At 55.7% G+C, this 11907-nt stretch overlaps 1 protein-coding gene across 1 annotated transcript; it reads left to right on the plus strand.

Moving 5' to 3' along the window:
• Positions 1-3532: 3532 nt before the first annotated feature.
• Positions 3533-6979, plus strand: EN2 (engrailed homeobox 2). The gene is made up of 2 exons (XM_085050266.1): positions 3533-4869; positions 6654-6979. The coding sequence occupies exons 1-2, from the start codon at positions 4329-4331 to the stop codon at positions 6968-6970; spliced, it is 858 nt and encodes a 285-aa protein (XP_084906392.1). The 5' UTR covers positions 3533-4328; the 3' UTR covers positions 6971-6979.
• Positions 6980-11907: the final 4928 nt, after the last annotated feature.

The following is an 11907-nucleotide window of genomic DNA, read 5'->3' on the forward strand; positions in this document are numbered from 1 at the left end:
AGGGGAGGGCGCTGCTCGGCGTGGGCAGGGGCAGGGCAAGAAGAGGGGCCGGGGGAGGGCAGGAGAAGGACGGGGCAGCGGGAGGACAGGGCCAGGGGCAGGGCGAGCTAGGGACAGGGCCGGGCCAGGGGCAGGGCGAGGCACTCCCACCCCACCCGCGCACCCTCCCTCCCGTGGGAAGGGGAGGCTGTGGGGGGTGGCTGCTCCCCGTCACTCCTTGCTGCGAACGGTAGCCGTGACCGAACGCTACTTCCCGAGTCAAGACTCTGACATTCACCCTCATCCGTTCCCTCTCGAGCATCCTCCGTGCCCCACACCTCTGCCCTAGTCCGTTCCGCGGGGAGCACCGTCTCGGGCCGGGCCGGGCGGGACAGCAGCGGGCTCTGCCCTCGCCACGAGCAGCTCATAAAATTTTCATGATCTTGCAAGACAGTGGAAGCCAGGGTCTCCAACCCGTCCTTTTGCCCCCGTTGATGGGGAAGTATTCCCGCCTGAAGTGCACGGATGGGTGCTGCCGGTCCCACCGCAGGCTGCGGGGTGGGACCCCGGCGGCCCAAAGCGCCCTTCATCCTGCCTGGCGTGGGGGGAATTGGGAAAATCCGGAGGTTTAATGTTTTTCATTTTTGTGGTTGTCGGCGGCGCAGTGAGAACCCGGCGGCACTGGGGAAATGGGGCCGTGCTGGCTGAGCTCTCCCGGCCCGCCGGCTCCAGGAAAGCCTTGATAGGGCTGGGCGGGGGTCGCTGCTGGTTTTCCCCTCCCAAAATTGATGCGAGAGCCCAGGGAAGGCCGGGTAGCGCCGGGCACACTGCCTGCGGCACGGCCAGCCTGGCAAAGGAGCAGCGACCTCTCCCCTCCCCTCCATGCTCCGCCACCAGCTCCAGCCCGCTGCCAAAGCTGCCTCAAAGGCTTCCAGTGGAAATAAAGTGATGCCGGGTGTGAGAGGGAGGCACATGGGGGCTGCCGGGGGCCCGGCGGTGTGCCCAGGCTGTGCCCACGGGCTAGGGTAGCTGCCAGACCTCCCCCGGCACTGGCTGGAAACCTGGAAATCGCTGTGAACCCGGCGAAATTTGGTGCATGCCTGCTTTTTGCAGCCAGTCATTCCACGCTGGGAGGACGGGAGGTGCAGCACCTTCTGGGCTTCCACTGCTGCTCTGGGCATTTTGGCTTCGCAGCATCTCGGGGTTTGGTTGTTTGTTTTTTTTTAATTTTCCCCCGAGTGTGGGGAAAAGCTGGAAGGAGGGTTTGCTACGATGAGAGGCACAAACAGCCCAGGAGCCAGGAGCCTGCTCGCAGCCCGGCAGCGGGCGGGGGTCGGCCGCAATCTGCCTCCCTCCTTCCCCGTACCGAGCTCCCGGGCTGTCTTCCCGTTTCCAAAGTTCTCAGTGCCAAAAAGCGCCGAGCAAAGGGCAGGGCGTGGGGGTTCGGCTGCCACACGCACACTCATCTATTTGCGGGAGGGAAAACACATAAAATTTTTAAAAGGTGGCAGCATGGAATGAGCCTCGTTGAAACTACGCGGAGAGCGTAAGGGAAATGAAATATGGCTGGTGTGTAGAGAGGTGACATTTGCAGGCACCAGGTCTGCGAGAGGAAGCTGAAGCAAAGAAGCAAACGAAGCCAAATTCCCATTTTCAAGCCACCTCTCCCCGTGACCCACAGTGGTTCCCGAGGAAAAGCCCCCGCACGCCGCGATGCCTTTTGCGAGGCGACGGCAGAGCGGCGAGCAATAGTGCTGCTGGGGAATGTTTCTACAGAGATTGAGCTCCCAGATAAAAATAACCTTGGGAAAAAAAAAAAAAATAGACCGTTCAGATTTCTTCGGTTCGGTATCAGATCACCCCTTCACCCCCCGCCGCCCCCCCGCTGCCTCTGCATACCTGAGGTGCTGGATTATTGTCAGAGGACAGGCAGATGCAGTAATTGTTTTGTACAGCTTTGTTTATCTCCTACTTCGGAGTTTACCTCAGGAATTCTCCTCCCTGTCCTATACTTTCTCCTCTCCTGCCCTATACTATGCCAGGGTATAAATATCCCCGCGAAGGAGCGGGATAACGAACGGGAAGGTTAATGCCGTACCGGCAGCGAGCGGGCAGGTAACGCGGGGTTCAAAGGGGTTTAAAGTTTTTATCGGTAACTTGGGTCCGCCCGGGAGCGAAATATTTGAAGTGCAGCACCTTGAACACGTTTAATTATGGGGTAGTAGCAAAGCGAGAGCTTCCAAGTAATTAGAAAATACTTCTTGGGAGACAGGCTAATCGCTTTTCATGGGGCTCTTGAAGAAATTAACCTCTGGGTGCTTGTTTGAGCAAAACAACTTTGGATCAGCCACCGCTGGTCTTCGCCGGTGGACCCGACCCGCTGCGAAATACAAGGAAAATAGGGAGATGAATTTAAAATTAAATATAAATGAAAGATAAAAGGGAAAGAAACAGGAAAAGAAAAAGTATAAGAAAAAGGAAAGCAAAAGGGAAAGAAAGAGGAAAGAAAAAGGAAAAGAAGAGGAGAGGAAAGGCTCACTGTCCCTTTCCTACAAGGTGGCGAGTGATGCGTGTCACCGCAGGGAAGCCACCTCCAAATAAAAACGTCACTTAGGGAGAGAGGCGGCCGTCGGGATGCGGCGGGCACTGGGGCCGAGCCAGCACCTTCCGACCCTGCTGGGCCCTCGGCGGGGTCGCGCAGCTCCTCGGTGTGCGCCCCGTCGGGGCGGTGGCACGGTGCGGGCCCCGGAGAGGGACAGCGGGCTGCCTGCGGGGGGACGACCCGCGCTCACCTCCTCGCCCCTCTGTCGCGCTCCCCGCGGAGGATCGCACCCCTCAGCCTGTCCATCCCTCCCCAAACCCTTCGTCCATCCAGCCGCACTTTGCTCCCTAATTTTGTTTCGGGGTATTTCTCCCTAAAGACGGGCAAAGCAGCAGCTGCGGCTTTCCCGTCCTAAAGAGGCAAGGGCTTTCGGAGGGTCCAGAGGGTGACGGGCCGGCGTTTTGGGGAGCAGCACGGCGCCGCGATGTCGTTTGGGGAGCAGTCAGGGCAGATCAAAAGCTCCTGTCCGGCTGCGGGAAGGACGAGTCAATTACCGCCGAACCGCGCTGCGGGGAGGGGACGGGAGGGGACGGGAGCCCCCGGGCAGCCCGCGGGCACCGGGCCGGGCCTGTTCCGCCCCCCCCGGACCCCTTTGTATCGCCGCCGCTCGCTTAATATTATTTATGCGTTTCTGCAAGGAATTGTGGGATGCCGGCCCCCCTCCCCCGGTAAACACCGGGGCGACCGAACCCCCCATAGCTCATGGCCCGGGAGGGCGGGGGGCACAGGCGGGCGGCGGTGCGCTCCCCGCGGCGGGGCACCCCGGCTCCCCCCGCGCATCCCCGCGGCGGCCGGGCCCGTCCGGGGGAGGGGCGTGGGCGCTGTCACTTACCGGGGCGCCCCGCACCACGTGTGCGCTCGCCCGGGCTTCCATTGGCCCGAGGCACGTGTCGGAGCGCCCGGGCCGGCGACGTCAGCGGCGGGGGCCCCGTTAAAACCTAAAGGACAACAACCCGAGTGGAAGTGCCCGGGCGCGGCGGCGGCGGCCGCCGGGGCGTAGCGCGGCGCAGGGCGGGCGGCAGGGCAGGGCGGGACGCCCCCCCACCCGCGGCGGCCCCCGCATGTGCGGGCGCGGGGCGGCGCGGGGCGGCGCGGGGCGAGGCGCTGCCGGCCGGAGCCCCGCGGGGCGCCCCTCACCGCCCTGCCCTCCGCGGGACACCGGCTGCTGAGAGCCCGCCTACACCCCGCCCCGACACCGGCGCTTCGTTTTTGCTCTTACACCCCCCCTCCGCTCCCCAATTATTATTATTTTTATTATCGCTAATTTTTCCTCCGCGGATGAGGCGCGGCGGCGGCGGCGGCGGCCGGGGGAGCAGGCGGCAGCGCGCCGCGGGACCGAGCGGCTGAGCGGCGGCGGCGAGCGGCGGCGGGAGGACCGGAGCCCCTGTGTTTTCATTTTTTGGCAAAGTTGGAAGTGGTGCAGGCTCGGCTGCTGGCTCGCGGGTCTCCCCGCATTTGTCTCTTAATTTTTTTTTTAATTGCTCTTAATTTTAAATTTTTTTTTTCCTTTTTCTTTTTTCTTTTTTTTCCTTCAAACTCTGGATTTTGAATGCCGGGCGAAGCCAGGAGAAACGAAAGCAAATAGACACCTGTGTGTACGTGTATATATATAAATATATATATATAAATATATATATTAAAAAATTAAAATAAAGAACAACCGACTGCAGCAGCAACAACAGACAGCGCCCGGCAGCGCCCGGTCGGCGGGCGGGCAGCGGAGCCGTCGGCGGGGCGGCCGCGCAGCATGGAGGAGGGCGGCCGGAGCCCCCGGGAGGAGGCGGCCGAGCCGCAGGAGTCCGGCGGCGACGCGGAGCCCGGCGGCGGCGGGCGGCGGGGGCTGCTGCTCCCCCCCGGTGACCCCCCGCACCCCCACCCGCACCCGCACCGCATCACCAACTTCTTCATCGACAACATCCTGCGGCCCGAGTTCGGGCGGAGGAAGGAGGCGGGCGGCCCCGGCGGAGAGCCCCGGCGGCCCGGCGCGGAGAGCCGCCGCAGCCCCGCCGCGGCGCCGGCTCCCGGGGCTCCGCTGCCCGGCGGCGGGGCGGGCTCGCCGGGCCGGGGGGAGGGCGGCCCCGCCGGGCTGTCCCTGCACGGCGCCGCCAAGAAGGGGGGGGACCCCGCGGCGCTGGAGGCGGCCCTGAAGGCGCGGGGGCTGAGCGGCGGCGACCTGTCGGTGAGCTCGGACTCGGATAGCTCCCAGGCCAGCTCCAACGCCGGGAACCAGCCCATGCTGTGGCCCGCCTGGGTGTACTGCACGCGGTACTCGGACCGGCCCTCCTCAGGTAAGCGCTGCCCCGCCGCAGCCCCGCTCCCCACCGCCTCACTCCTTCCCTGGGCTCCCCGGCCGCCTCTGCCCGCCGTGAGGCCGGCAAGCGGCGTGGAAAACACCCCGCTCCCCTTCCCCTCTCCTTCTTCTTCTGGGTTTTTTTCCCCTGTTTTTTTTTTTTTCTTCTTTTTTTCTCTTTTTTTTTTTTTTTTTTAGTTCTTTTTGGTGGGTGGGGGAGCTGCCTTAAAACGGCCTGAAAATGCGTGAGGATGAAGGGGCGGCTGGGGGTGCCCTGAGCCGCAGGGACGAGGAGGGAACTGGGATCACTCCTTCCTTCCCTCCCTCCGTCCCCGCCGCCGCGGCGGAGCTGAGGCCGCCTGGGCTCGGGGCATTTCCCACCGACTGACGAGTTTTAGCAAAGAGGGAGGAATAAAAATCCGGTTTCGGGCTCCCCGCTCATCCTCCCGGAGAGCTTCTCCTTTTCCCTGCCGGGATCCCCCCCACCAGCGCTGGGTTTTGGGAAGGGGAGGGAGCGTTTCCGTAGGCCTCGCCTTGTTTTGATTAGTCTTTTTTGGCCAAAAACAATCCGCGATCGTTTATTTCTCTAAAAGAGGCCTCCGAGCGGCCACTGTTTCGTTTCTTTCTTTTCATTTCCCCACATATGCTGTAGGTCAGCTCTGTGGGGGCCGGAGGACATTTCCAAGAGCCGGGAAACTTCTTTGGCAGAGTCCATCCCTTGGCAAGGGCTTGGGCAGAACTGCCTAAAATTGTAGTAAAAAAAAAAAAAAACAAACCCTAAAAAAATTAAAAAATAAAAACCAGGGGGTAAAGTGTCCTTTTGCTACCGCAGGGACAGGAGCACTGGCCCCGGCAGCTCGGTAAAACCCCGGTTAAAAACAAGCAGAAAGCAGTGGAGGAGGGCATGGCAAACACCAGGCAGGAGATCTGCTCCCAGGGAAAAGAAAAAAAATATGAGTCTTTCTCTTACAAAAGCGGCGAGGTAGGATTTTTACCCGGGTGCCGGCTAGCTGAGGAAAGGATCGTAAAACGAGATGAAAATTAGTTCGTAATGTCTGAAAACAAACTCTTACTCAGAGGTAATATTCAGAGCTGAATTGGAATTTACTCCATTGTTCTCCAGTGCTCTCCTTTGTTAATATTTAATTAACATACATCCTCACAATGGCTCGGCCCGGGCAGAAAAGGCTCCTTGTGCTGCCGAGAATAATATTCCCGAGAATAATCCCGGCGATTCGGATCGGGCCGTGCAGCGCCATATGGGCACTGCAGAGGAGAGGCTGAATGCTTCTGGCCAAGCAAACTGGAAGAGGATTTCCACTAGAATTTTTATCTCGAAAAAAAAATAAATAAAAAGAAAGAAAAAGAAAAGTAAAAAAGTAAAGAGGTTTTTTAAAAAGAAATCTGGGAAAATCGGTAAAATTGAGCTCCGTGCCGCTGTTCCTGGTTCAAGCTTCCCTTGCCGGGCATTCCCGGGCTACAGAGGGTCGGGAGCTGCGTTTGTGGCTGGGGAGAAAGGGGCGGCGGGGCCGGGGGGGCCGCAGGGGGGCCAGCCGGGCTGCCAGCGGGGCCGCGGGGGCGCCGGGGGCTGCGGCTCCCGTTCGGCCGCCTCCCGAGCATCCCCTGGCAGCGGAGGCACAAAGCGGGCTTATTTCCCTGCGAGGGGGTGGTGCTGCCGGAGCGTGGGTGCTCCCCACTCGGGACCGCGCCCGGCAGCAGAGGGCCCGCCCGCGGCACAGCGTGGCGGTGTCGGTGCTTCTCCTCTCTCTCTGCCGGCCCTAGGTCCCCGCTCCCGCAAACCAAAGAAGAAGAACCCCAACAAGGAGGACAAGCGGCCGCGCACCGCCTTCACCGCCGAGCAGCTGCAGAGACTCAAGGCCGAGTTCCAGACGAACCGGTACCTGACGGAGCAGCGGCGGCAGAGCCTGGCCCAGGAGCTCGGGCTCAACGAGTCCCAGATCAAGATCTGGTTCCAGAACAAACGGGCCAAGATCAAGAAGGCGACGGGCAGTAAGAACTCCCTGGCGGTGCACCTCATGGCCCAGGGGCTCTACAACCACTCCACCACGGCGAAAGACGGCAAGTCGGACAGTGAATAGCCAAGGGAAAGGGGGGGTGGGAGGGAGGCGAGGGAGGGAGGGGGAGGCAGGGGTGGGGGGCCGTTTGCAGTCAAAGTTTATACAATGCAATAATTTAATTAAAAAAAAAAATAAAAAGAAACGTAAGGGCCAGTGTATAAAGATTATACCAGCATTAATAGTGAAAATATTGTGTATTAGATATAATTCTGCAATATTCTATGTATATATAATTTACAGGTAAGGTGGTGTAAAAATCCAAGATATCTGATTATAATTTTTTTTTTTTTTGGTTGGTTGGTTGGTTTTGGTTTCGGGGGCTTGGGCTTGTTTGGTTTCGTTGGTTTTTTTGGATTTTTTTTTTTTTGGTTGTATGGAGTTTTTAGATGCTACCGTTATGATTTTTTTTAGGCTTAAGTTACTTTTTTTATAGACTTAAGCGCAGTTTTAATGGACATTGGACGCTGTTTTTTGAAATTCAAAAAAAAAAATTAAAAACAACTTTTGCTGAAGTCCAAAGATTTTTATTGCTGCATTTCACACGACTGTGAACTGAATAAATAGTTCTCCTATTTGTTCTATGAGTTTTAACTTTTTTTTCACCCCACCCCTATAATTTTTCTTTGTTCTTCTTTATTTTTCTTTTTCTTTTTTTTTTTTTTTTTTTGGTAGTTGTAGTGGTTTGGTGGTTTTGTTTTTTGCTTTTTTTTTTTTTTTTTGGATTTGGGGTGTCTGGGGCTGATTTTGGGGATCGAGGAGGAGAATTTAATTTTAAAAGAAAGAAAAGATATAAGCAACGTTAAGGAAACAAATCTCAAAGCACCGTCTTGAAACACGCCCGGGGTCCTTTCCTGAGCCTCTACTCCTTCATCACCGCCAACGAGAGCCACGGGCGCCCGTGACTGCGGAATGCAGGCGTGGATGTGGGATAGAGATGGGGTTAACACCCTCCACCCCCTTCCAACTTGTTGGCAAAACTTCGGGAACCCCATCTCCGCAAAGCGGGAGCCTCTCCGGGATGCTGCTCCCCCACGGCCCCGCTGCCCCTCCGCGGAGGGCAGCCGAGGGATGGAACCCCGCTCCGCTCCGCCATCACCTCCCCGAAACATTTGGGAGCGTTTTAGCCCCCCGTCCCCCCCCAAAAAAAGTAACATTTTTAGTTGTACCTTCCCCTCCGCAGCGCGGTCCCCGCTGGCGCGACGATCGTGGCAGTGCTCGGGTGGGTGTTTCTCCCCACACCCCCTTTCCTCACGCACACACCTCCCTGTAACCGGAGTTTTTGGGGGCTCGAGGCGCTGTGCTGCGTTCATCCCGTTTGTCCCGGAGCGTGGGGTTCCTCTTCCCGCTCCGGAGGGGGATTTGTCCCGCGTGGGCCTGGCTGTGCGTGGGCGGCTGCTCAGGAACGGGAATTCTCCTGCGATGCTGTTTGTGGGGGGGAAAAACTTCTCGCTTTGCCTTAAAACCTCTTTATTTTGCAGCTCTAATAGATACACACTGTATATAGTAGTATGAAATTAAAAAAGAAAAAAAAAAAGAAAAAGAAAAAAAAGGAAGGAAAGAATCCAGCTATAAAATAAAAACTGTAATTTTAAATTCTGTGAATAACCATCAGCTGCTTAGGAGCCAGGATTAAATGACTTTGCCTTTTAGCAAGACAGCAAAGGATTTTTTTTTTTCTTCTCTCCAGTTTATAAAACATGTGCATTTTACAATTGCAGTATCAAATATTTATAATCGGATGAAATATGAATGTTTCTATTTACAACTGTGTTCTCAACATTGTGAACATTCTCGCTGCATTTTGTGTGTTTCGATTCTCGAGGACTGCATTAAATAATAATAATAATTAAAAAAAAAAAACCCAACCAAACAACCCACTTTATTACGAAATCCAAACCGTGCCACTCAGACGTTACGATGGAGCTTTTCGGGAATATATATCCCTAAATGTTCACACAGTCTTTAGACTGAACTTCTGAGCGTTGGAGTTGGAATTAGAAGTATTTCGTAGTTTCAGCCATGTACAGGGGGGTAAAATCCGTGGCGATTTACGAGAGAGGTGGTTTTGCAGCCAGGCGTTTCATCAGCCTTTTGACTTAATGAGGAAACTTTGGGGGATTCATTTCTAGCTGAAGGAGAGGACGAACGCCAGCCGGCACCGAGCCCCTCTCGGGCACTCCTCCTGCTCAAAAGGAGCTGAAAACGGAAAGGAAAATCTCTTTAATCTCACGTACTGTCAACAGGTTTCACCTTTTCAAGACTTTAAATACCCGGTGGTGTGATGCTCTGACAGGCTGCGTTTGGAAAACCTCTGCTAGGAAAACACGTAACCCTGGAGCTCGGGAAGAGGGGATGGAATATTGCCGATGCCACGCCACGAAACCAGGCACCCTGTAAAATACTTGGCAGCCCCGGGAAATGACAGTACCACGATTTTAGGACAGGCTGGACAAAAATAAAACGATCATCCGCCTTGCTGCGACAAAGGGCACAAGAGCTCCGAAATAGCTTTCCGCAGGCAGGAGAGGGAGGAAGGGCAGAACCTCACTCACCCTCAGGGTCGCTCCTGCTGCAGGGGACACGCTCCCAGGCAAAACCAAAGGGGGCGGGGAGAAGGTGTATGTAAAATTTGATTTTATATTTTATTTTTTTAAAGCTGATACTTTGGGATATGTTCTGCAAGGGGCAAAATTCTCCAGGAGCGGAGCTGCCGCTGGGATGGTGCACCAAGGGCTTCACCTGCCCGGAGGATCCGGTACCAGGGAGATAATGTGGCGAGAATGTGGGGATGCTACAGGATCCTGCGGACTCCTGCTTCCCACCTCGCTTTATTCTCCCAGCCTCTCTGGTTTGCGTGGTTTTGAGATTTTTTTTTTTTTTTTTGGTCACCTTCACTAATGGAGGCAGGTGATTTATAATCCCTTGGGAGAAAATCGATGGCAGTGGGCACTAAAGAAGAGTTTTAAATCTGGTTTGGAAAACAGCTCACGTTGTCCGATGGTACAAAACGGCACCGTGGGTGTGTTACACGAGGGTGGATAAGTCCCACGGAGATATTATTTATATGTTTTTAGGAAGTCACTAAACCTGCAGTGGGGGAAAACTTGGCCCTGCTCCTAAGAGTGCAGACAGAAGTGGAGTTTCCACCTGTCCTCACCCAGTCTGTAAGAAATGCTGGAAACAGAAAACAGATGTGTGACACCAGCAGGAATACGTAGTTTTAGGTTAAAAAAAATAGTAGTGGAACTTCCCCGAGCTAGTTCAGTCTGCGGAGCAAGGACAGACAATATCTCGCTGCTGCTGCTTGGATTCTATCCAGACCAGAACACAAAATATTTGCCATTGGTAAGACGTGCCTTCAGTGGGAGCAGCGAAAGCCTCACATGGGCTGCACTTCTCACCTGGCTACGATATTTTGGGGAAAGTTTCCATGGGAAGAGGCGCAGGTTCCGAGGCACTCTCTCCGCTGCTGCCTTCGCCACCCTTTGAGCGGCTGCTGCTTCCCGAGCTCGGTCCAGAAGGCGCTCCCACGCCCGGCCAGGGCTCCCCGCTGGCTCGGGAAGGAGGGCACGCCTGAATTGGCCCTCGATAATTTAAAATTTAAAATTATTTTAACAGAAGGAGCTGCCGCACAAGTTCCTTTTGCAATTTCAGCAAAGCAACAAGCCCTTTCTGAAGCAGGCTTTTTGGTTTGGAAAAGGCAAAACGCCAACTCCAACCCACAAGAGCCCCTAAGCAGAACCACAGCCTCCCCCAAAATCCGGCTGGGCTGGGGCAAGGGCAGAGGCAGGACTGGCCCTGGAGTCACACGGCTGGCAGCGTTTTTATCGTGGCAGGCAGCTCTCCCTGAGATTTCCCTCCCCCATCTAGCGGGGCAGGCTCCTTCCCCTCCAGCCGGAGCAGCGGAGTCCAATGACAGAAAAAAAAATAAAAAAAAGGAAAAAGCCAAACTAACCGAACAACACAACCAACCCAGGGAAGTATTTGAGGGCCGAACAAAAATACATCTGCACTTTCCCGGCGCCAACCAACCCCTCCGTGTAATTAATTAAGCGTATTTTCCCCGTAACTCTGTTCAATGAGCATCTGAGCACCGAGGTTTAGTGAAGGTGTTCCTCCGCTCCGCTCCCTGTTAACGCAGGATGTGGCACATGCGATGTACAAACACCCAGGCACTATATATGCAAATGTCCGTGCCATTGATTGTGAAATGCATATCTGAGTTAGAGGGGGAAACTATTTAGCTAGCTTGGGTTTGTGGAAAAAAAAAAAAAAAGTAATTCTGTATCCCGCTGATTTAATATCCGACCGCCACATTCAATCCCCGCCCATGCAGCTATCAAAAGTACCCCTGGGATGTTTGGATATCATCTCCAAACTAACATCTGTGATTATGAAACGCTCAGAAGGGGAAGGTTAATAACAATTTGTTTCAAAGGGCCACGAGTCGATTTTATAAACAAATTCGCGTCGTCTTAAAAACAAACAAACAAACAGATAGAATGGAAGCTGGCACCCGAGTGCAGGGGCTGGAGCTGGGTGCTCGGGGCAGGGCTGTGCCCGCTGCCCGCAGGGATGGAGCCCAGGCAGCCCGGGACGGGCCAGGCAGCAGCAGCCGGCCAGGATGGGGTGTGCAGGGGGAGAGAAGTTCGTTCTGTGACAGCCCGGGGGATGCTCCGTGGCTCCGGTAGAAAAGCACACAGACACATTTTGGGCGCGGAAGGCAGTCCCGGGTTTCTATGAAGCAGGTTGGGATGGTGCCTGGCAGCGGAGCTGGGTGCTGTGGAGTTGGAGAGGCGGCAGGTCTGGCTGTGCAGCGCTAGGGAGGAGTATCCCTGCCCTGGGCTCACCCCTCACACACACCGACACCAGCCTTGCGGCTAAAACCAGCACTAGCCCGTCCTCAATCTGCTCTGTCGCGTATTTTGGGACCCCTGGCAAACTCAGGCAAGGCTGCC

Source organism: Lichenostomus cassidix, chromosome 2 (assembly GCF_008360975.1).
Source record: "Lichenostomus cassidix isolate B80296 chromosome 2, HeHo_3.0, whole genome shotgun sequence".
Classification (NCBI taxonomy): domain Eukaryota; kingdom Metazoa; phylum Chordata; class Aves; order Passeriformes; family Meliphagidae; genus Lichenostomus; species Lichenostomus cassidix.